Source organism: Neurospora crassa, linkage group IV (genome assembly GCF_000182925.2).
Source record: "Neurospora crassa OR74A linkage group IV, whole genome shotgun sequence".
NCBI classification, from domain to species: Eukaryota; Fungi; Ascomycota; class Sordariomycetes; order Sordariales; family Sordariaceae; genus Neurospora; species Neurospora crassa.
In genome coordinates, this window is record NC_026504.1 from 4,114,899 (window position 1) to 4,134,179 (window position 19,281).

Sequence of the window (19,281 nt, forward strand, 5' to 3'; positions counted from 1 at the left end):
AATCAACCGAGCATGTCATCGTCTGTACATGAGACATTGGATATAAACACGGATTCAAGCGTCCATATTGTCTCTTTGAAACCTAGCTTCTAGGCAATCTACGAATTGAAACATCCCTAAAAGACCCTCGGCGATGTGTTTTCGAGTTACACGTAATCCCTATTGTAGTTTTGTAACGGCATAGCTTAATCACAACGAGCGGTCTTAGACTATGGGTATCTGGTTTTTTTTTTTTTTTTTTTTTTTTTTTTTTTTTTTTTTTTTTTTTTTTTTTTTTTTTTTCTCAACCGCTCGCTTTAGGTTGTCCAGTTGGCTGATCGCCCGCCAAGTCTACAGTCATAGGTCTCGTTACTTTTGTCTCGGACGAGCAAGCCTAAGCAACCTTCCAGTTCATACTTCAATCCCTCGTCACGCAGTGATAGATGTTGATGTATATGGAATTTCGAGTTGCATAGAATAGGCATCTAACCAACAATTCTATCTTCTTTGTAACTCATTTTGCTGCGACTGGATCTGCCCGAGTATCAAGAACCATGATTGCCTCCGCCATCTGATGACTTTGTTCCTCTTTCCCATCACCATGTTCTTCTTTCCAGACCTTCTATCAGTGGCCATTCCAGTTCAGTAATTTTGCAGAAATCGGTTTCCATGGGTTGTAAAGATTTGGATAAAAAACCTAAGATGGAATCCCCGTTCATGTCTCGCTCTTCCTTTTTGACACCCAAATAACACAGATTATGCCAAATTTCACCGCAAGCCGCAAAATGAATAATGCTAAAGGTGTGAGATACGAAACCCGGACAGTAAAACATGCGCCAACCACATTGGGTTGCCCAAAGTCATCCGAACCCGCTGTTTAGTTAGTTAACACGAAAAAGCCGTGACAATCGAAGGAAAGTCTAAAGCCATATTAATACATAAGATATGTCTGAGAAAAAGGCTGGATGAGTTTCTCATGTGCCGCGTCCTTTTCTCCTGCCGAAGCATCTGGCTGAGTGAAAATGAAACCCATGTGGATCATTATGGTCATTTTTCGTCCCGACATTCGATGTCCTGAGCAGCAAGGTCGATGTGGAGAGAGTGTGAGGCGAGGTCGAACCCTTCAAGTCGGCTGGCTTCAACAATTTCGGAGAGAGAGCGTGTGCGTCTATCGAGTTACGCAGAGTTTGAGCTGAAGAGCCTTTCAACCAAGTGAGTGTATATCCCTGCTCTATTCTTCCCAGCCAAAAGGGAAGTCATCTTTGTGGATTCGATTCCCACTGCCGTTCTCTTTCGAGTTTGAAGCCATGCGGAGTTCGAAGCCATGTATACCAGTCATCCGCGCCCAGTTCTGCTCGCGCTGGTCTCTGCTACAGCAGAGCTGGTTGTCGAATTCTTGCGCACGATCGTTCGAGAGAAAGGATGGCGAATGGAGAGGATTCATACGGGTCCCCTTATCCCTGGACTCTCATAGAATCACACAGCACCCGCTTCCTTCCTTCTTCTCAAACGTTAGCAGCGCCGCTCGCGTGGCTGCCTCGAATACGTCGTCAACACCTTCTCCGGTAAGACTGGAACATTCGAGATACTTTCGAGCGCCAATCTCCTTTGCTATCCTCTGGCCTTCGTCCTCCATCACGAATCGTTGGGATCGCTTTCGCATTTCTTCGATGGCAACAGGATCTCCCCTGAGATCCTTCTTGAGACCCACCAAAATGATGGGAACATTGGGACATCTTTCATTGGCCTCAGTAACCCACTGTGAAATGTCCTAATTAGTAGTCTGATTTGATGATTTGCTGAGACGATGTGTCGCTCGAACCACCCACCTTGTGTTTAACGTTGTCCAAAGAATCTGGCGTGTCGACAGAAAACCCTATTAGAATGACATGCGCCTTTGAGTATGCTAGTGGTCGTAATCGCTCATAGTCTTCTTGTCCGGCTGTGTCCCATAGCGCTAGTTGAACCGACTTGCCATCTACTCGGCAGTCGGTAACGTAATTCTCGAACACGGTGGGGATCTATTGAATATTGTTATTGGTTAGCACGCCGCGAACATGGACAGCGAGTGTTAGGACGAGCGTGTTGGAGGCTGTCCATGCAATATGCTCAAGAGCACAGGAAGCATTGGGCACGGGGACGCCGTAGGCCCGTGGGGCCATGTGGTTTCACCGGCGGCTTTAACAAGTACTCACATATGTCTGTTCCCGCGCAGATACACGTTAGTCATTGATTCAAAGGTACGGATAACAGGAGGGCATATGCGTATGCGGGATCGGATGCGATAACTTACGGCTGGGAAAAAACCCAAAGTGAAGACGCTCAGTAGACTGGTTTTTCCGCAAGCACCGTCGCCGATAATGACGAGTTTCCTATATCATACAGAGGATTAGAACCTGCAGATTGGCGAGGCAACCAGTTGCTGGTGTGTGTCTGTTCTGGAGGCTGGTGCAGCACAACGGCGGGGAAGGGGTTTGGTGTTCCAATTCGGTCACTCGAAGAGCTCTGGGTCGGACTGATTCGGTCCCGTACTTCTCCATCATTTCCCGAAGCGCAAAGCCCAAGCAGGGCAGGTGCTAGCTTACCTGCGGATGACATTCTGAGGGCTGCCTGATGCCATTTTGGGTAATGGCTGTAAATATCCTGAGCCTTGTGTTTGTCCAAACCAAGCTCACTTCGCCTGAGAGGACCTCGAGCCCCCTGGGTCTCTGCGCTGTCGACGGTGTGTGGTAGGCGATGCTCTTGGGTTATTCAATTGCGAATTGCTATCGATGAAGATCTATCGGATATTGCGTTTCGGGATTGGAGTCGTCGCCGTTGCAACTGTACACACAGTTGGGGGTTGGTCGAGAGTATGTCGGGTAGAGAGGTACGAGAAGATGCGTTAGAGGGGCGGTCAACCTGGAGGTACCAGCAGGCTTGCGAAAGGCCAAGCGGCAGACGAGCGATGCGATCGATAGAGTAGTAGAGCGCGTGCGTTGGATTGCGTTGACGGAAGGATTGGACGAACAGGTGGAATGAAGCGAGGAGTAGTAATTAGAGACGAGGAGAGAAAGGTGGAAAAGCTCAGAAAAAAAAAAAAAAAAAAAAGTTGATGGTTGGGTGTGAGGATGAATAGGGACGACAGGACTTGAACTGGAAATGGACCTGGAACTGCAGTGGAAGTGGTAGTTGCGCGCAACAGCTAGCGGAGCGGTTGGACAGTGACCGCGACCAGCAGTGTCAGGGCAGTGCTCGTTCGTTGGTAACCCGGGTGATAAGGTAGTAGGTTGGTAAGCAGCAGTAGACCGAGTACCGTGCCAGCAAGCAGGCCGTGGACTGAAGTGAGGAGTCGGCAACTTGTACGGAACAGGAGAAGTGGAATTGAGCGTAGACTGGACTGTGCCTGCCTGGAATCCCGGGCTTGGACTTGTGGTGGTGGTTTCGCGGGAAATTTTGAGGGGAAAACAACGGTTGATAGTTGCTGATCAAGGACGGGGGGCGCTTCTCGCTTTGAAGGAGTTCCGCAATTGCATTTGGGATTGATCTGAAAAGGAAACTGCCCCTGCCTTGATGGGATGAATTACGGCGGCTGACATAAACATCCTGGCAGTGAGGCTTCGAAACGCCGGACTCCCAGAGGTAACGGTGTAGGCAAGTGCGTGTGTTGTAGGTACAGTACTACGTACCTCTACGTAGTACCTGGTCCAGGCTCTGGGCTCCACCCGACTCTCTCTCTCTCACACACTCAGTCTTCAATGTGCAGTCACTGTTCACGATCCATGTCCCGACCATCCAAGTGCCGACAATCCCAGGACCATATGGACAGTGAGATGAACCAAACTGAAGAACACCACAGCCTACGCTCTTTCTTTACACCCACCCACTGCAGTAGCGACGAACACAGTCGAAACTACAGTTACCGACAGGCTTGTCAAAGCTCGTCTCCGGCCGGCCTGGTTTGCGTCAAGATTGGTGTTGGTCCGATCCCTGTCGCCGCGACGGGGACATTTGGAGACATTTGGAGACACACAAATCCACGATTCCCAGGCACGGTACATCAGATTGTCCAATGTAGCGATGCTTGGTGCGTTGCCGCTACTAACCCTAGCGATCCAGGGCCCCCTGATTGCTGTTCTTGGTTCCCTTTTCCGGATGACAGCGACGGCCCTTCCTAGCAACGAACAGCCAAACTCGGGCAGGATGTGGACGTGTAGGATCTGTCCTGAGTTGTCTGTTGCACCAAGTCCTACCGTCGTCCTACCCTCCTTCACCTCCAGCAACCTCCCACATTAGGACATTTCCCAAGTCTGCGCAGTCTTCTCTGCCTCTCACGAGACTTTCTCATGGTGTGATGAAACGTCACTCTTTTTCCCTTTGCGGGATGCTGGCAAGATACAAAAAAAGAGCGGTCCTACCTCGTGTTGACGGGTGGGCCGCTTCCACTTCTAGCTTGTGCTTGCCATCACAGCCATAAACGGTCGTGCGCTGCTCGAATGTCAAGCATGTCAGGGCGCAACGATCGTTTCTGATAGGTTATTGCAGCGCTGAAGCTTGGGCGATACCAAGGCTGTGCACTAATTAACGCTTCGGAAAACGACCCCCCCCCCCCCCCTGAGGCTCGGGGCTGAGGCGATCCGCACGCAAGCCGCTTACTGCCCACTATGTACCCACTCTCTCCGGAGCCCAGCATCGAGAATCCAGCGTGAAGGTTCCCCAAAACGACATTTCCCGGCACTTTATGGCCAGTCAAGGTCAACTTACTTTCCGGGGTAAGGGAATTTGTCCTTCAGGGTTCCTGGTCAAGTGTTCCCTTCCGGGCAAGAAGTCCGTTCGAAGAGCTCAAGTTTCCAGCCGTGTTCATGCTTCAGTCCCTTTTGCTCACAAGATATCGAATCATGGGTTACGGTAACCAGACAAGATGACGGCCAACCCGATTGTATGAGTTTACGAGGTAGGAGATACGTTCTTCCAGGCTTGTGCCAGACTGAAAATCCTCACCTCTCTGACATCAGTTTGGAACCATGTCTTGCTTATGATGAGTAAAGCTAATTACCCTCTAGCTTGATCCGCTTCACTCCAAACTCCGCGCCATTTCAGCGTTGAGCATTTCGACATTACCAAACCACAAGACAGAAAGCCTTTCGTCCACATCGTCGTCGCTCTCAAAGATACAGCAAATATTTCAGGGGTAAGTAAACAAACCAAGTAAAATGACCCTAACCCTGGTTCTTGGCAGACATGATGCCACCTTCTGTTTGGCAATGACAGCTTGAACGCGGCCTCATCCCTACCTAACAAAGAAGGTGGCATTTTTCCGGGTACTACATGGGCGATCAGCGGAACTCAAGGTGACGGCTATTTTGTCATGGGCGAGGCGGCCTGTCGACACGTTTGGGAGGTTCGAATCACGGCGCCCGTGAGCTTTGACTCTTCCCAGGCTGTCATGCGCGGGAAACAGGCACGCCTTTGGAAACAAAATCTACTGGTTGTCTAAGACGACTGACGATGGGATGGGATTGAAGGTTCTTAAAGACAGCTTTACGGTACACCAACCCGCAAGAGAGTCATGCTTCGTTGTTAGTGCAACCCGTCTAGCAGCGAATCTGGAAAAGAACACATCTCTTCAAAGGCAACCTGCTGTTCATTCTGCCAATAAAGATTTTGGAGGATGCGTCGACGCTTGGTTCCTCTGTGTCGCTTAGGAATGGGGCCAAAGAAAACGTATAGTGGAAACTGAGATAGAAAGGGCATCTCATATATGCCTGCACAGCAATGTTGCCATTACCAATCCGTTGGCCAAGGGGAACGTGACTACAACCGATTTGGCTGAAAAAAACATCATGTACCAGCACTGGATTGTACACGCGAATACTCAATCGTGGAAATGCACCTTGGTGGCCGTCACGAAATCGTTCTCCTTGTAAGTAGTTGTGCAACTGCCTCAAGTGGTACGTAGAGGTACAATCTGGAAGTTACAGCTGTCTTATCGATAAGACTGTCGCTTGGCGCAATCGGCCATGAGTGGAAACGCTGAATTCGAGGATCAGAGCGTCCGTCATTTGGCGAGCATCATCCGTCAGGGGCATGATGCTTTGCTGACAGCACGTGATGGTCAGCCTCGCTGTGGCTCACCAATGAAAATCTGTGGGGTGCGTTCTTCAGTTCCTCTCGCTGTGTGGAGATTAGAGGCTACCCGACCCAGCTTCAGTTCGAAGGCAAAGACGCGACGCAGCAGGGAAGCGGCATCTGAAAACATCCGAACAGCACACTGGAGCAGCGGCCGAAGGAGCCACATTCGCGCTGTGAGGGGAAGGTGGAAGGCTTGCCGACCCTGCCCGCTCTGCTCGCCCAATCCACTTCATGCATCATTTCAGTTGCCGGTGCCGCGTTCCACTTCACAGTTCCAATCGCATCGTCTCCACGGCAGGCCTGGTAGCTGCTCGTTGCTAGTTGCTGTTCTACCTTTCCACCCGCTGCCTTCTATCTCCTCCAGTCTCCAGCTTGTTCATGATCTTGACAGACGAGGCTGTTCTTCTTTCTCCTGGCACCCGGATCAGAGGTACCCTATCGTGACGCCCTGCCGGATCTTTTTTTCATTCAAAAGCGCGCCTTCTACTCTTCGTAGCGGGCTGCCCTTTCGTTAATTAATCCCGTTACCTCTCTTACGTGAGTTTCGCCTGGTCCCCAAGTCGCTGATCTTTCAGATCGCATTTTACTACCTACCTACTACTTCTCTACCTACCTATGCACCATCTGCACCAATCTGTGCTCCCTCTTTCCCACCATCGACATCACTCGCGAGTCTCCCTTTCCGCCTTTCCCGGCCAAGATAGCGACAGCGAGGTACATCATCATCGCTACTCAAGCTAGCGGTGGTACATCAACCCCTCCCAGCCGCCTAGTCACACCAACCAGTTCTCTCTGCCTCGAGCTCAAACCAGGACTCGCTTTTACATTCCATTCTTTCCCAACCACCACGACAGTGACAAGGCCAAACCGCCGTTGCTCTATTCTCGCGAGCTACGTGCTTGGCTTCACGTCTTCATACATTGCATATTATTCCACTCCGTCATCTCGTTGCCCACCCGATTATCCGATCTGCGGCGCCGTAGCCCAACCGCCTCACATCTCTCAGCTTGGAGCTTACTTTGTCCTCAATTTTAGTTCTCGGCCGGACCCTTGCCCCTCCGATACCGTCGCACGGAATCGCATGTGCCCCATCCTCGAATCTGCTCGCGTCGTTCATTCTTGATCCCAAAGTCAAACCATGAAGGGCAACAGTCGTCACCCTTCGGTGCCACCGCCGCCCTTGGCCCCGCAGTCGCCCACCTCCAAGGCCACGGCAAAATACACAAACAAAGATGGGTCCAAGTTCATTACGGTTCCCAAGGGGTCAACCCCAGCCGACTCGGCCCAGCCGTCCCCGACGATCACCACCGCTGCGAATGCTGCTCCCGGTCCACAATCGGCATCTACCTCGCATACACAAGGTCATGGGTTAGGTCAGGCGGAGGGACAGGTGCAACCTGTCAATAAGAAAAAAGCAAAGCGGCGTCAAAAGGCTGCGGCAAAGGCGGCTGCCACGCAAGGCATAGCTAACCCAGCACCCTCGAATGGCTTTCCGAGCCCTTCTCCGTCGCACGCGCAGCAATCTACAGAGGCCGATCACGACGACAGCCACGATGAGCATCTGGAGGAGTTCAATAATCGCAGAGATTCGCGGGCATCGAATATCCACGAGAACGGCTTTGCGCAAGGGGCGACTACAAGTTCTAAAAAGTCCAAGAAAAAGAAGAAAAAGAGCCATGCTGGTCAAAATGCAGCTGAACTGCCAAACAGTCCTCAGCATGACACCTATGTCCCTGCGCCCCAACTGTCCCAACATCCGCGCCCGGGCATATCAAAGGAAAAGATTTGGAACACCAGCTCTCAGGAGGAGAGGGAGCGGATCAAAGAATTCTGGCTGGGGTTGAGCGAGACAGAACGCAAGGAGCTGGTTAGGGTCGAGAAGGATGCTGTGCTCAAGAAGATGAAGGAGCAGCAGAAGCACACATGCAGTTGCACTGTGTGTGGGAGGAAGCGGACGGCCATCGAAGAGGAGCTGGAGGGCCTTTACGATGCTTACTACGAGGAATTGGAACAGTACGCAAACCATCCCAATCAGGGCGAAGCGCCTCCGATGTTGGGGCGACGCCCCTCGTTCGGCTCCATGACAGGCATGCGCCCGCGTGGCCTCCCGACAAGCTATCCAAGTCACCATCAGCCCTCACATGCGCAAATCGTCGACCATGGTGCCGAAGAAGATGACGAGGAGGAAGAGGTTGAGGAAGAGTACAGCGAGGATGAGCAGGACGAGGATGACTATAGTGATGATGAGCCTTCAGAAGAACTGCACCGATCCGACTACCCGGCAGACTTTTTTAATTTCGGAAATAGCCTGACTGTGCAGGGTAGGGACAGATTCCCCATTCTTCCGTCTTTTCTACAGAGTATTCCCTCTCCGGGGACTAGCAATAACGCTTATGGCTCATCTTCTTTAGGCGGGATCCTAACCGTTGCCGACGACCTGCTGAAGAATGACGGCAAAAAGTTCATCGAAATGATGGAGCAACTCGCCGAGCGACGCATGGCTCGCGAGGAGGATGCGAGGGACCAGTTCGGTAGCCCCTTTTCTCACTCCGCCGGCGACCGCAATGCCCATTATCACCCCCCGGCCGATGATGAGGTAGACGACGAAGAATACGACGAGGATTATGATGATGACGAGGAGGAAGAGTACGACAGTCAAGATGAAGAGGTATGGGTTCTACGTGTCGCACCGTTTGGGGGAGTGTTGAGACATTAATCTGTTATCTAGGAAACCATGACCGAGGAGCAGCGTATGGAAGAAGGCCGCCGGATGTTTCAGATTTTTGCCGCCAGGATGTTCGAGCAGCGGGTACTTACTGCGTACCGTGAAAAGGTGGCTAGGGAACGGCAAAACATGCTGCTCGAGGAACTAGCCGACGAGAAAAGACGAAGCGAAGAACGCCTGGTCAAAAAGCAGAAGGAAGCCCAAAAGAAGAAGGAACGGCAGGCGAGGAAAAAAGAGCTTCAGGCTGAAGAGAAGGCACGCCGTGAAGAGGAAAAGATGGCTGAGGAGAAAGCGAAGAAAGCCGAGGAGGACCGGCAAAAAGAACAGAGAAGGCAAAAAGAAGAGGAAAAGAGGAAACAGAAAGAGGCTCAAAAGAAGGCGGAGGAAGAGGAACGAAGGCGTAAGGAAGCTGAACGCCAACGACGCAATCATGAGCGGGAGGAGAACGAGCGCAAAGCGCGAGAGCTTAAGGAGCGGGAGAAGAAAGCACGCGAAGAAGCGCGTCTTAAAGAGAAGGAGGCCCGTGAACAAAAGGAACGTGAGGCAAAGGAACAAAAGGAGCGGCAGGAGCGGCAGGAGCGGCAGGAGCGCGAGAAGAGGGAAAGGGAGGCCAAAGCCAAGGCGGAGATGGAGGCCGCGAAGGCGGCCAAGGATAAGTCAAAGCAGGAAGACCGAGCAGCGCAGAAGGCTGCGGCTCTCGCAACCACCGCGCCTGTGCCCATCACTCTGCCCAAGAGGCCTGCTCAGCCGATCCAGACTTCTGTGCCGGCTGCAGTACCAGCCTTACCGCAACAACCTGCAGCATATGCCTCGCCTGTCATTCCCGTCGCCACCCCAGCGTTTCCAAAGGTGCCAGCCCCCGCTCAGAGTCGTCAAATACATCAGCAAGAGAGTGTCACAACTTCTTCAGGACCAACATCTCAGCCAGGATCAGCCGTTAGCCAAAATCCTTCTCCGCACACATTAACACCAATACTTACAAGTCCTGGTCCCGTGAAACCACCCAGCAAGTCCGGGGTTGCTGTGAGCGGGACACAAAACAGTGGGGTACAGTTACCGTCCCCCGCCCCTTCCACGACCGTCAACGCGGGCTCCAAACCACTTCAATCCCAGGCAAATCCCTTTGGCGGCCCCTCGATGAACATGCCATTCCAACCAACTCCTCAGCCCCCGCCTGGTTTCAGCAACCACATGCAACCCCAATATCCTCCTTTCTACAACCCTGCCAACAGCTACAACAGAGTGGCACCGGGGATGATGGCGGCGCCACCGGGTTTTTCTGCGCCATTAGGCGGGCGGGCAATGTCGATGCATTCACCTGGATTCCCCGGGCCCCTGGATTCACCAGTGTCAAGCTTTGCAGGCTTGCCAGCTGGATTGAGCTCACTGCTAGGCAAAGATAACGTGCCGTCTCACACTCGTCAGGGTTCCGGTAGCTTCGAAATCGGGCCTGTCAGCTCTTCAAGTCAGCCCATCAGCCGGCCGACGCCCATAGGAAGACCGGCCAGCGTGGTCCATGGCCAGCGTCGATCACCCGAGTTCTCGACTAACGGAACCGATCAGGCGGAACAGGAAGTACATCTCGGAAGCAGTGCACTGCTCGAGCCTGATGACACTCAGCAGGATTTTCCTGCCCGGTCTCATTTTGGTCTGCTTGGGACGTCTGCGCCCGGAGTTCGATCTGCACCTGGATTTGGCGGGGGACCGTTTGGGATGGAAACCGGCTTTTCACTGCCACACCAGAACAGCCCATGGAATCCGGTACCTCCACTACAACACAACCCATTCGTACCACCGCCTCCGGGGTTCCCGTCATCGTCACATCACGGACCATGGAGCCAGGCGGCACCGCCAGGCATCATGGGGCGAAATCCATCCATCGTGGAGCGTAGTGCCCCGTGGTCTGTGACACTTCGCAAGTCGCTCTGCGCTGTATGCGAGGATCTCGGTGCTGGCGGTAGTTCGAGTTACGATGGGTTCATCCCGTTGGGGGAAATCATGGCCCATATGAAGCAGTTTACAGTGAACGAGAAAGAAGTTCTTGATATATGCGATACGGAAGGAAACCCATCCAATGGCGGTGGGAGTTTTATTGTGCGGGACCCATTGTCGCCAAGTGGAAGCCCGCTCATTCGCTATGTTCCGGACGATGACGCTTCACGAGCTCCATACGGCCCTATCAAACATCCCGGAGATATCGGCAGCCCGATCGTCGGTTCAGGTTCATTTCATGTCGGATCATAGGAAGATAAACAATTGCATTCGGCCAAGCAAGGAGAGCTACGGCAGCCGCGCGGGACAACAGGCACTGATCAGAGTGCAATTCGCCAGACATGTTTGCAAAGAAACTGGGATGCGCAAGGGCGAACACAGACGAAGCCGGATGTTGAAGGAGTGCAAAACTATGTACGGTCTTCGGGGGACAATATAGACCAACGCAGTACAGGCATGACTCTAGGCTCCGATCCAGCACGCCTATACAACCAGTCCGATGGTGATCAATCTTGGCGCCGATTATCGCGTTCGGAGTCGGTTACAGGTGCCGGGTTTTCAGCTAGTCCCCAATTTGGCAACAGTAGGGAACCCTCGTCGCGAACCATTACGCTTGTGGCGCAGAGACAGGACAATGCAGATGCTTTCCGGTTTGATAGAACACGTACAGCTGTTGGGCAAGGAAATCCAGGTGATAGTTCGTTTGGCCGTAGCGCAAGCAATCAGCAAGGCCAACGGAAGAACCCGGAACGAAAAACGTGGGCGTGGTGATGAAAGCCGATGGGAAGAAGGTTCTGACTTGGCTGTGTATGGGTACGGGTGTAGGTGAATCAGCCGCCTTATACGGATGGGTAATGAGGGTTATGAAGGACGGCTAGTGTTGGACGGCTTGTAAGCACCATGTGCATTCGAAGTAAGCATTATCTCTTTTTCGTTGTCGGTTTTCCAAGGAGGAAGCGAAGTATTCATCAGACAACAATGATGCGAGGGGAGAACGGACATGTTCTTCTTGTCCTCGGTACTGGCTTGTTATTAGAGGAGGAGAACGCCGATGAGGCTCATACCCAATGTTCTCCCGTGGTTATCGTTTGTTTCTCTTTATTTTTTGTTCAGCAGCATATTGAACATGGAAGCGGAATGGTAGCTACTTAGGCAGGCTGTCTACTGTACAATTCAAAGCAAGGAGATATTTGCTGGCACTGAAACGTTGAAACTCGATACACTTCTTCCATGTAGTATGCCAGTGTTCAGGTTGGTGATGGATGGTCCGGCTCAGCCCACTCCTTTGTGATAAGATGATTCGCTCCCCTTTCCCGTTGTGTCCCCAGTGGCGCTGGCTGATTGAGCAATGATGGAATAAGTCCAGACTGTTCGTTCGTGGAGCCTTTGATATTCAGGAATTTTGGCCGTCCTTGATCACCAAAATCCATCTTTTTGCTCATGCCGTAGGTCATTCTGATCATGAACCCCCCCGATGATGGATATCAACACTGTGAGCAAGAATAGTACTTACTTGGTGAATACTGGAAGAAACGGAAAGCTAAAAACGGAGCAAAAGGCTGCAGGGCAAAACTGAAGTCAAAAGGGGACCATGTGGATTCATGCTGTTCTTCTGATTGGACGACGCATCTGCCTGAGACGGTGCAGTGCTCCCCATGTGGGGACCTTCAGCTCGTATGCCAAGCCTCTTTTCAATTTCGCTGGGAGCAAAGGCGAGAAGGGAGAGAGAGAGGGATCCCTGTCCAAAACCCCAAATCTGGGTCTAGCAGGATTATTACTGTCCTATGTATAGACAAGCAACCAAGTATCGTTGCGGTTGCCTCTCTGAGATAGTGCGAGAACCGTACGGGCGGATGGGCGGTAAAGAGCCTTGGGGCTGTCGGATGCGCGAGGATGCCGTCGTCAAAGTGTTTTTGTTGGTGATGTTTGAGGCTACATACCTACAGGGGCTGATTTTTAACTGGGGGTTGTTGTCCTGTCAAGCGGTATGTATTGGGAATACCGATGCCCACCAGGGAGATCGCTGTCAAGCAATGTTTGGTCCTTTCGGCGTCTCTGGGTCCCGTCGTCGAGTCGAGAACGGGGGGGCAAGGGGAGGGGAAAAATAGGAGCAAAAAGGAGGCGGTCGCTCTGGAATTGCAGGGGTTCTCCTTCGCTCAAACATGTTCGAGCTGACCGGGCTTTTTCCATTTCTCAGACACACGCCGCCGTCTGCTATCATTTCTCTCCTGCTTCCATTCCTGGTCCACCAGCATCATCATCATCGTATCCTTTTCGACTCATCTTAGGAGGGGCGAGACGGCGACAGCTTCACTTTGTTGTGTCGTTGTTGACAGTCTTCAGCATCTACCTATCTCCACTGATCCCTACGACATCCCGTCTGCCTGCAACGTGCCGATCGATCCCTGGGCCAACGGGCATCACCCCCCAAACACCTGCAAAACCTGGGACGACGAACCACCAGTCAGCCCTTCCGATCTCCAAAGACTCGTCAACCTCGCACAGCCTACTGGGATCACCAAACCTCGTGTGTTTCGGGCGCACAACCAAACAATCACCAGATTCGTTCAGGAACAGGAAAGCCGACCTGAAGATCCCGCCTTCAGCTTTCCAGTTGCCAGCTCCACCGCCACTGCCATTCGAGAGCACTTGGAAGCAATCAACCTACCTAGCTACGGCTCGATCCGACCCGACCGACGACCGCCCGTCCGCCTGCCAAATCGAGTACCATACCAGCCTGTGACGGGAACAAGAAGAAAAATGGCGGCAACAACAAAACACTCGTCCCTCGCCGCCTTGGCTTCCCTCTCCCTCCTTCTCTTCTCCCCGGTTTCTGTCTCGGGACAGCAAGTTCCTGGTCTAGAATGCCTGCACATGCGCAGCCACGAGCTGGCCGTCATGGCCGCCTGCGGTGATGAGGGCGCTCTCAACCACTACTTCTCCACGTTCCCCACCACCTTGTCGTCTGGCGACCCCGACTATCTCAAGACCCTGACGAAATGCTACATCGATTCCGGCTGCAACGAGGACGAAACCCCCGCGCAGATCGCCGACGCCGCCAAGCGCTGCTCCGGAGGGCCCGCCGCCCACCCTCATCATCAGCTGGGCTCTCGCTCCGAGAAGGGTGCCTTCTACAACCACCGCCTGCGCATTCCCGTCGTTCCCGCCAAGCCAGCGTCCATCGCCGTCGCCCGCGCCGCCGTCACTGATGCGCCCGTCGTCGAGCCCGATGTCGCCCTCATGAAGACCAAGATCACCGCCCCAGCCATCCTGCCCCGCGCCGATGAGACGACCGAAACCCGTGCCGTTGCCGGCACCGAGCGGCCCTCGTCGCCCTTGATCTGCCTGACCAAGTCCGACAAGTCGATCCAGTCGTGCCCGACCCAATCCACTGGCACCGCCGCGGGCAAGTTGCTGCCCTGCTTCGAGACCTCGGTGCCCGTCGATGTGTGCGTCGAGGGCCTGATCTGCCAAAACGCGAGCGGCCAGGGCATCAGCTGCATGTACAAGCAGTCCGGTCTTGAAACGGCCGGCATCGTCATGGCCATCTACTTCGCCGCCACCATCGGTTTGGCTGTCTGCGGCCTGTGCTTCTTCTGCTGCCGCGAGCGCCGCACCATGAAGAAGCTCGAGCGCGCGGCCGAGGCGGCCAAGATTGCGAAGGAGGCCAAGTCTAGCGCCATGGCCGCCAAGAAGCGCACCTCTACCGCCCCCGCCCTCGACCAGCACCAGCAGGAGCAGGAGCACATGTTGGAGCAGCCGCTGATGGGCGGTAACGGGGGTTACATGGGTGGTGGTGGATATCAGGGTGTCCCCCTGAACAACGAGTATGATGATGTCCCGGCCCCGCCGCCGCATATGGCTGATACGGGATATGGTGGTGCGGCGGGAGTTAGGAGCGGAAGCCCGACGGGCGGAGCGCCCAACCCGTTCTCGGATCATAATGAGGGACACCCTGCCTTGAGGTGATCAGTCCATTAGGAGGTTGTGAGAGTTTCAGTGTTGGGGTTGTTGGATGAAAGCAAATGTTTTGGTCATCTGCTGTTGGACAAGTCAGGCTGCTGTGATTAGTCTTTTGTTGGAGTCGGTGTCGGAATGGACGAAGAGGGGGTGATTGAATGAAAGACAAAGGTGCCTTTTTTGCAAAGTCTCGCTGTTGGCGGCGACTGGGTACAGGTAGTGAATGTGTTGCATTGTGTGGTGTAGGTAGTAGTAATGGATAAAGAACGAATGGACGGGACAAGGGGGTTGTGGCGTTCTTACAGGTCCGGCGGACTTTCGATTTTCCATTTCATGGAAGCGCCGCCACCGAGCGGAAGCATGGGCTGCTTTTTCGTGGAAAATATCATTCGTCACGTTAGCATGCTTAAACTTTCATGATCTTGAATAGCCTGGTGTTGCAGTTCTCGAGCCATTTGCTTCGTCATGGGCACATTGGAGCGTGAGCGTGTTCTGGTGATCCGCCGTATCTGATCGGCGCAAGTATCGGTGGTTTGGGTACTGTATCTGGTTGTCGTGGATGATTCGATTCTCGCATCATTTCCACCGAAACGGAAATGCCGGTGAAGAGCCTCCATGCATGTGCATGGACTGCAGAGTGCGTTGCATCTATCTTCTTTACCGCTCTCAAAGTGCATGCTTTTGTGTACTTGGGGTCTACATAGCCACGCCGCCGGTCTCGTCGTCGTTGCCTCGGGCATAGAAACGGTAGCATAAACCCTGTTATAATACATGGCTTATGATGCGCCGGAGCTACACAACTCGGGGCAGCCAACCCGACTGTGTAAGTTCATTGGAAGCTGGAAGGGAATTTTCTGAAAACGATACACCAGCTGCACCTCATTCATCCATGGGTGTTCCGAGCATTGGGATGCAGTGCATATACGTGGGACCAAAAATATGCGGGATCAACAGTGCACCTGTAGCCCATTTGGTAACGAAGAAAAATACCCTGACAAAACATACAAATATGCGAAGTGAGGCTTCTGTATATTGCATTTTGACATGCATCATTTATGACAAGAATTGGAACTTTGGTTGGTGAGATATCGACAAGTGTCTTTGGGGTTGCTGTGGGTCATGAATGCATACAATGCTTGCGCTCCCGCCACCCCCGAGTCTCGAAGAAAGAATGGAGAGGACGATGACCTATACCACCCATAACAACAGTTCAGGGTCCGCACATTTGTTTTTATACAAGATCTCGCTCGCAATTACATCCACGGGACCGAGAAGATTTTCTTTTTGGGTGCCCGAAAAGGCGTTTTCTTCGTTGTCTCGTTTTCTCTGCCCCGTCTCCTGAACCGCTCCGTCCAGTTCCACTACCTATCTATCCCCTTCCCCTTCTCCTTCTCCTTCCCTACATGCCTTACCAACTAACCACCCGCATCGCTACCTACTTTCCCACTCATCGATGTTTCCCTAAGATACTATTATTTCACGGCATTGCACCTGCTAAATATTCCATCTCCATTCCCTCATTTACCCGGGTAACTTTCACTCCAACCACTGCACCCCAAATCGATCCCTTCCCTCCTCAACTAAGCAAGCGTAAAGGAAGCCGGCCCCGTATACACACTAGCGCCCGCACCCTGCCAATCCGAAAACGGACTAAAGTAATCTAAATTGACCGTGTTGCCCACGACATGCGTATCGCTCAGCAGCACGCGCACCTGGTTGACGGCGCTGACGACGTTGAAGCGCAGCACGAGCTTGGGGTCGGTGGACGTCCACGCGCCGCTGTTGGTGGGCAAGGTGGTGCCGGGCGTGGAGTGCGTGAACGTTGCGAGGGCGTTTTCCGGGTTGACGTTGATGGTGGCGCGGTAGCTTGGTTGGTGTTGGGTTGGGTGTTAGTGGGGTGTTTGTTGGATGGGAGGAAGGGTATGTAAGAGAGGAGGAGAGGAAGAGGGGAGAAACACGAGGAAAGGGAGGGAGAGGAATGGGGGAGGAAAAACATACTTGATATGGGTTGCGTTGCGAGTGGTAGAGAAGCCGGTGACAGTGGCCGAAGTGGCATGCTGGGCTAAGGCTGGAGTCGCGCTGGCGAGGAGAGCGGCGAGGCCGGCGAGGGTAGTGGTGGACTTCATCGTGATACTGGGGTTATGTTTATGGTGTTCTGGATCTGGTTGTTATATTGGTTTCCTCGATGATTTGATTGTTGGGCTGTGCTGGATGATCGGATAGCCTCTTCTTGTCAAGCATGGGAAGCCCGGTTACTTATACATTTTCTCCTGCAAATTCCTTCCTCGTATCCTACTTTACCAGGACTCTTGGTCTCGACAGCATTGGATTTCATCACGTTATTGACGTTCTAGATGCTGTCACCGCTGCCCTCGACTTGAAACCCCTCCAAGACCATGTGAAGGACGCTTGTAATGTCCAATGCGTACCTACGTAATGGAATGATATATCTTCTCATGTGAATCGCTTTTGTGTGATGAAGTAGTTCATCATATCACGGAAACTATTGGACATTGACCTGAATGCCAGGTTACCAAATTCTCGAGTGTCTGGTTGAGTACAATGATTTGACGCCTCCTGGGATCATGATGCTTATTTGAGCAAAATGAGTCCGTATGCGGCGAACAGCCCTGTGAGATATCGTCCTTCTAAGGATTTCCCATTCCGACTACGCCTCTCAAAGACGACGCTCGTAATATCTTACCAAGGTTAGTATATGAGTAATTCACGCTCCAGAGTTAAATGGTGTATACCTTCCTTTCTCATTGAGCTGTCTCTTTTTGAGAGTCTGGGAAGATGGCAGTGAGAGGCGTGCATAATATTAGCCAAAATTTTCCCGTTGGATAAGTGATACGTTGATGTTTTTGTGGAAAAAATCGTTGTTGTATCGATGCTGTCTCGTCCCCGTTGAATGATCCTTGGTTCGATATTCTCTGGACTGGTTGCACAGCGTTCCCACGAGAACACTCAGTGGATGAAAAGGGGAATCAAGAAATCGTCGTCGTCGCAAGTCTACCCCGGTTTCTTGAAAGTTTGGTACTCAGTAGACATTAGATTACCCCAAACCACACTACGACACTGGGATTGAATTGTCCAAAGAGGCTGGTGCTCGAATTCTTGCCTTCTCACCTAGATTGTGGGGGTGCCCCCAAGTTATGCATACCTCTACAAACACAAACAGAAAACGTTGTTCTAGACTTTTCCTGACTCTTCAGATTGCGTCGTGCCCTCTCCGTCCAGGAAAAAAAAGAGGCCGGTAGTGATAGTGATGAAGCTCCTAGTACCCCAGAATTATGCGAGAATGTCTTTCAGCCGTCAAGGCAACATTAGCCGCTATGGTACTTGGCGGGTATGCATGTGCCCTTGTTGAAGCTTTTCGTGGGGTTCTGACACATCATTATTTGCTCTGTTTGGTGAGACCTGAGGTATTTGATTTGTATATCCGCATTTGGCAAGTTGCTTGCCCATGCAATCGAGTATGCCAGGGCCCGATTTACAATAACAATGGTATAGTTCACGCTGATTGTCTATCCAGCTAGTCGCCCCCCTCTGGGCACGTAGACCCTTTTCAGTCAAATCTGGGAGGAAACAACTTATTGTCCGGATGGAAAACCTCCAGCTTCGTTATTGCCGCACATGAAATACTAGCGCGGACCTACCTACTTACCGTCACCTGCCCTCACCGGCATACTGTCTCTTACGAAAAAGAACCCATTTACTTGCACCACTCAGTCGCTGGCCGCAAATTCGAAGCATTCCAATGTAGGGATTGTCCTTCCGTGTTATGAATCCGTGGGGTTGAGAGCTCTGGGTTGGTCTCTCCTTCCAAGTATAAGAAGGCGGTCTCCTCCCTCCCCCCTCCCAGTTTCCTCCTCTCTCCTCTTTTCTCCGTTCTTGTTGCCGTCGATATTTCTATTACTCTACTCTCAGCTTGCAACACCCACCATGTCTGCCGCCGAGACTTCCAGCCTTACACGCGGCAATTCCAACGCTGCAGTCGACGCTGGAACTACCATCGCAGGCCCCATTGACTTCGAATGTTGAGCGGCTGCGACGAGACGAGATTCACGACTTTTTCAGGATTAGCGTTCACTGATGTTAGCTGGGTCCTCATTCCGTTCTGATTAAGGCCAGGATAAAAACAACCGAGGGTTGCATTGACTGGCAGGGAAGGCAGGGAGGATCTTCTTCGTTACAGCCTTGTGTAAGACTTGTTGAAACAAGAAAAGAACAGCTGCCGGTCAACTTGCGATCTCCTAACGACTGAAAATTGAAAAAACAAGCATGGGTGGGAATGATGTCGAAAATAACAGGACTCGAGTGTACCACATAAGCCTTGTGAAGGTATGCATCGGACGAAGATCACCGAACAAAGAAACAAATGCTTTGTAGACTAGTACTGTATAAACTCGACTATCCCCTGTGAGCGACGGACATATGGCTAAAATTTGGCAGAGTTATGCTCTGTGATCACGCATAGGCCAGTCAACGTGACTACCTATCCATATCCAGTT

At 52.3% G+C, this 19,281-nt stretch overlaps 5 protein-coding genes across 5 annotated transcripts; 3 read left to right on the forward strand and 2 right to left on the reverse strand.

Annotated features, from left to right (window-relative positions):
• Positions 1 to 425: 425 nt before the first annotated feature.
• Positions 426 to 3,480, reverse strand: rho-2 (rho-type GTPase-2). The gene is made up of 5 exons (XM_956939.3): positions 2,565 to 3,480; positions 2,273 to 2,351; positions 2,175 to 2,180; positions 1,809 to 2,000; positions 426 to 1,738 (listed from the first exon to the last, which is right to left on the reverse strand). Exons 1-5 carry the CDS (start codon positions 2,597 to 2,599, stop codon positions 1,448 to 1,450), a joined length of 603 nt encoding a protein of 200 aa, XP_962032.3. The 5' UTR covers positions 2,600 to 3,480; the 3' UTR covers positions 426 to 1,447.
• Positions 3,481 to 4,879: 1,399 nt separating this feature from the next.
• Positions 4,880 to 5,894, forward strand: NCU16834 (hypothetical protein; the record flags this gene model as incomplete). Its single annotated transcript, XM_011396117.1, has 3 exons — positions 4,880 to 4,897; positions 5,022 to 5,149; positions 5,484 to 5,894. 3 exons carry the CDS (start codon positions 4,880 to 4,882, stop codon positions 5,554 to 5,556), a joined length of 219 nt encoding a protein of 72 aa, XP_011394419.1. The 3' UTR covers positions 5,557 to 5,894.
• Positions 5,895 to 6,210: 316 nt separating this feature from the next.
• On the forward strand, positions 6,211 to 12,012 carry NCU08682 (stress response protein nst-1). Its single transcript, XM_956938.2, has 4 exons — positions 6,211 to 6,627; positions 7,126 to 8,411; positions 8,502 to 8,758; positions 8,819 to 12,012. The coding sequence occupies exons 2-4, from the start codon at positions 7,229 to 7,231 to the stop codon at positions 11,057 to 11,059; spliced, it is 3,681 nt and encodes a 1,226-aa protein (XP_962031.2). The 5' UTR covers positions 6,211 to 6,627; positions 7,126 to 7,228; the 3' UTR covers positions 11,060 to 12,012.
• A 617-nt stretch (positions 12,013 to 12,629) lies between these two features.
• Positions 12,630 to 15,526, forward strand: NCU08681 (hypothetical protein). The gene is made up of 2 exons (XM_956937.2): positions 12,630 to 12,792; positions 13,005 to 15,526. The coding sequence occupies exon 2, from the start codon at positions 13,568 to 13,570 to the stop codon at positions 14,774 to 14,776; it is 1,209 nt and encodes a 402-aa protein (XP_962030.1). The 5' UTR covers positions 12,630 to 12,792; positions 13,005 to 13,567; the 3' UTR covers positions 14,777 to 15,526.
• An 821-nt stretch (positions 15,527 to 16,347) lies between these two features.
• On the reverse strand, positions 16,348 to 16,893 carry NCU08680 (hypothetical protein; the record flags this gene model as incomplete). Its single annotated transcript, XM_956936.1, has 2 exons — positions 16,348 to 16,633; positions 16,766 to 16,893. 2 exons carry the CDS (start codon positions 16,891 to 16,893, stop codon positions 16,348 to 16,350), a joined length of 414 nt encoding a protein of 137 aa, XP_962029.1.
• Between the last annotated feature and the right edge of the window lie 2,388 nt (positions 16,894 to 19,281).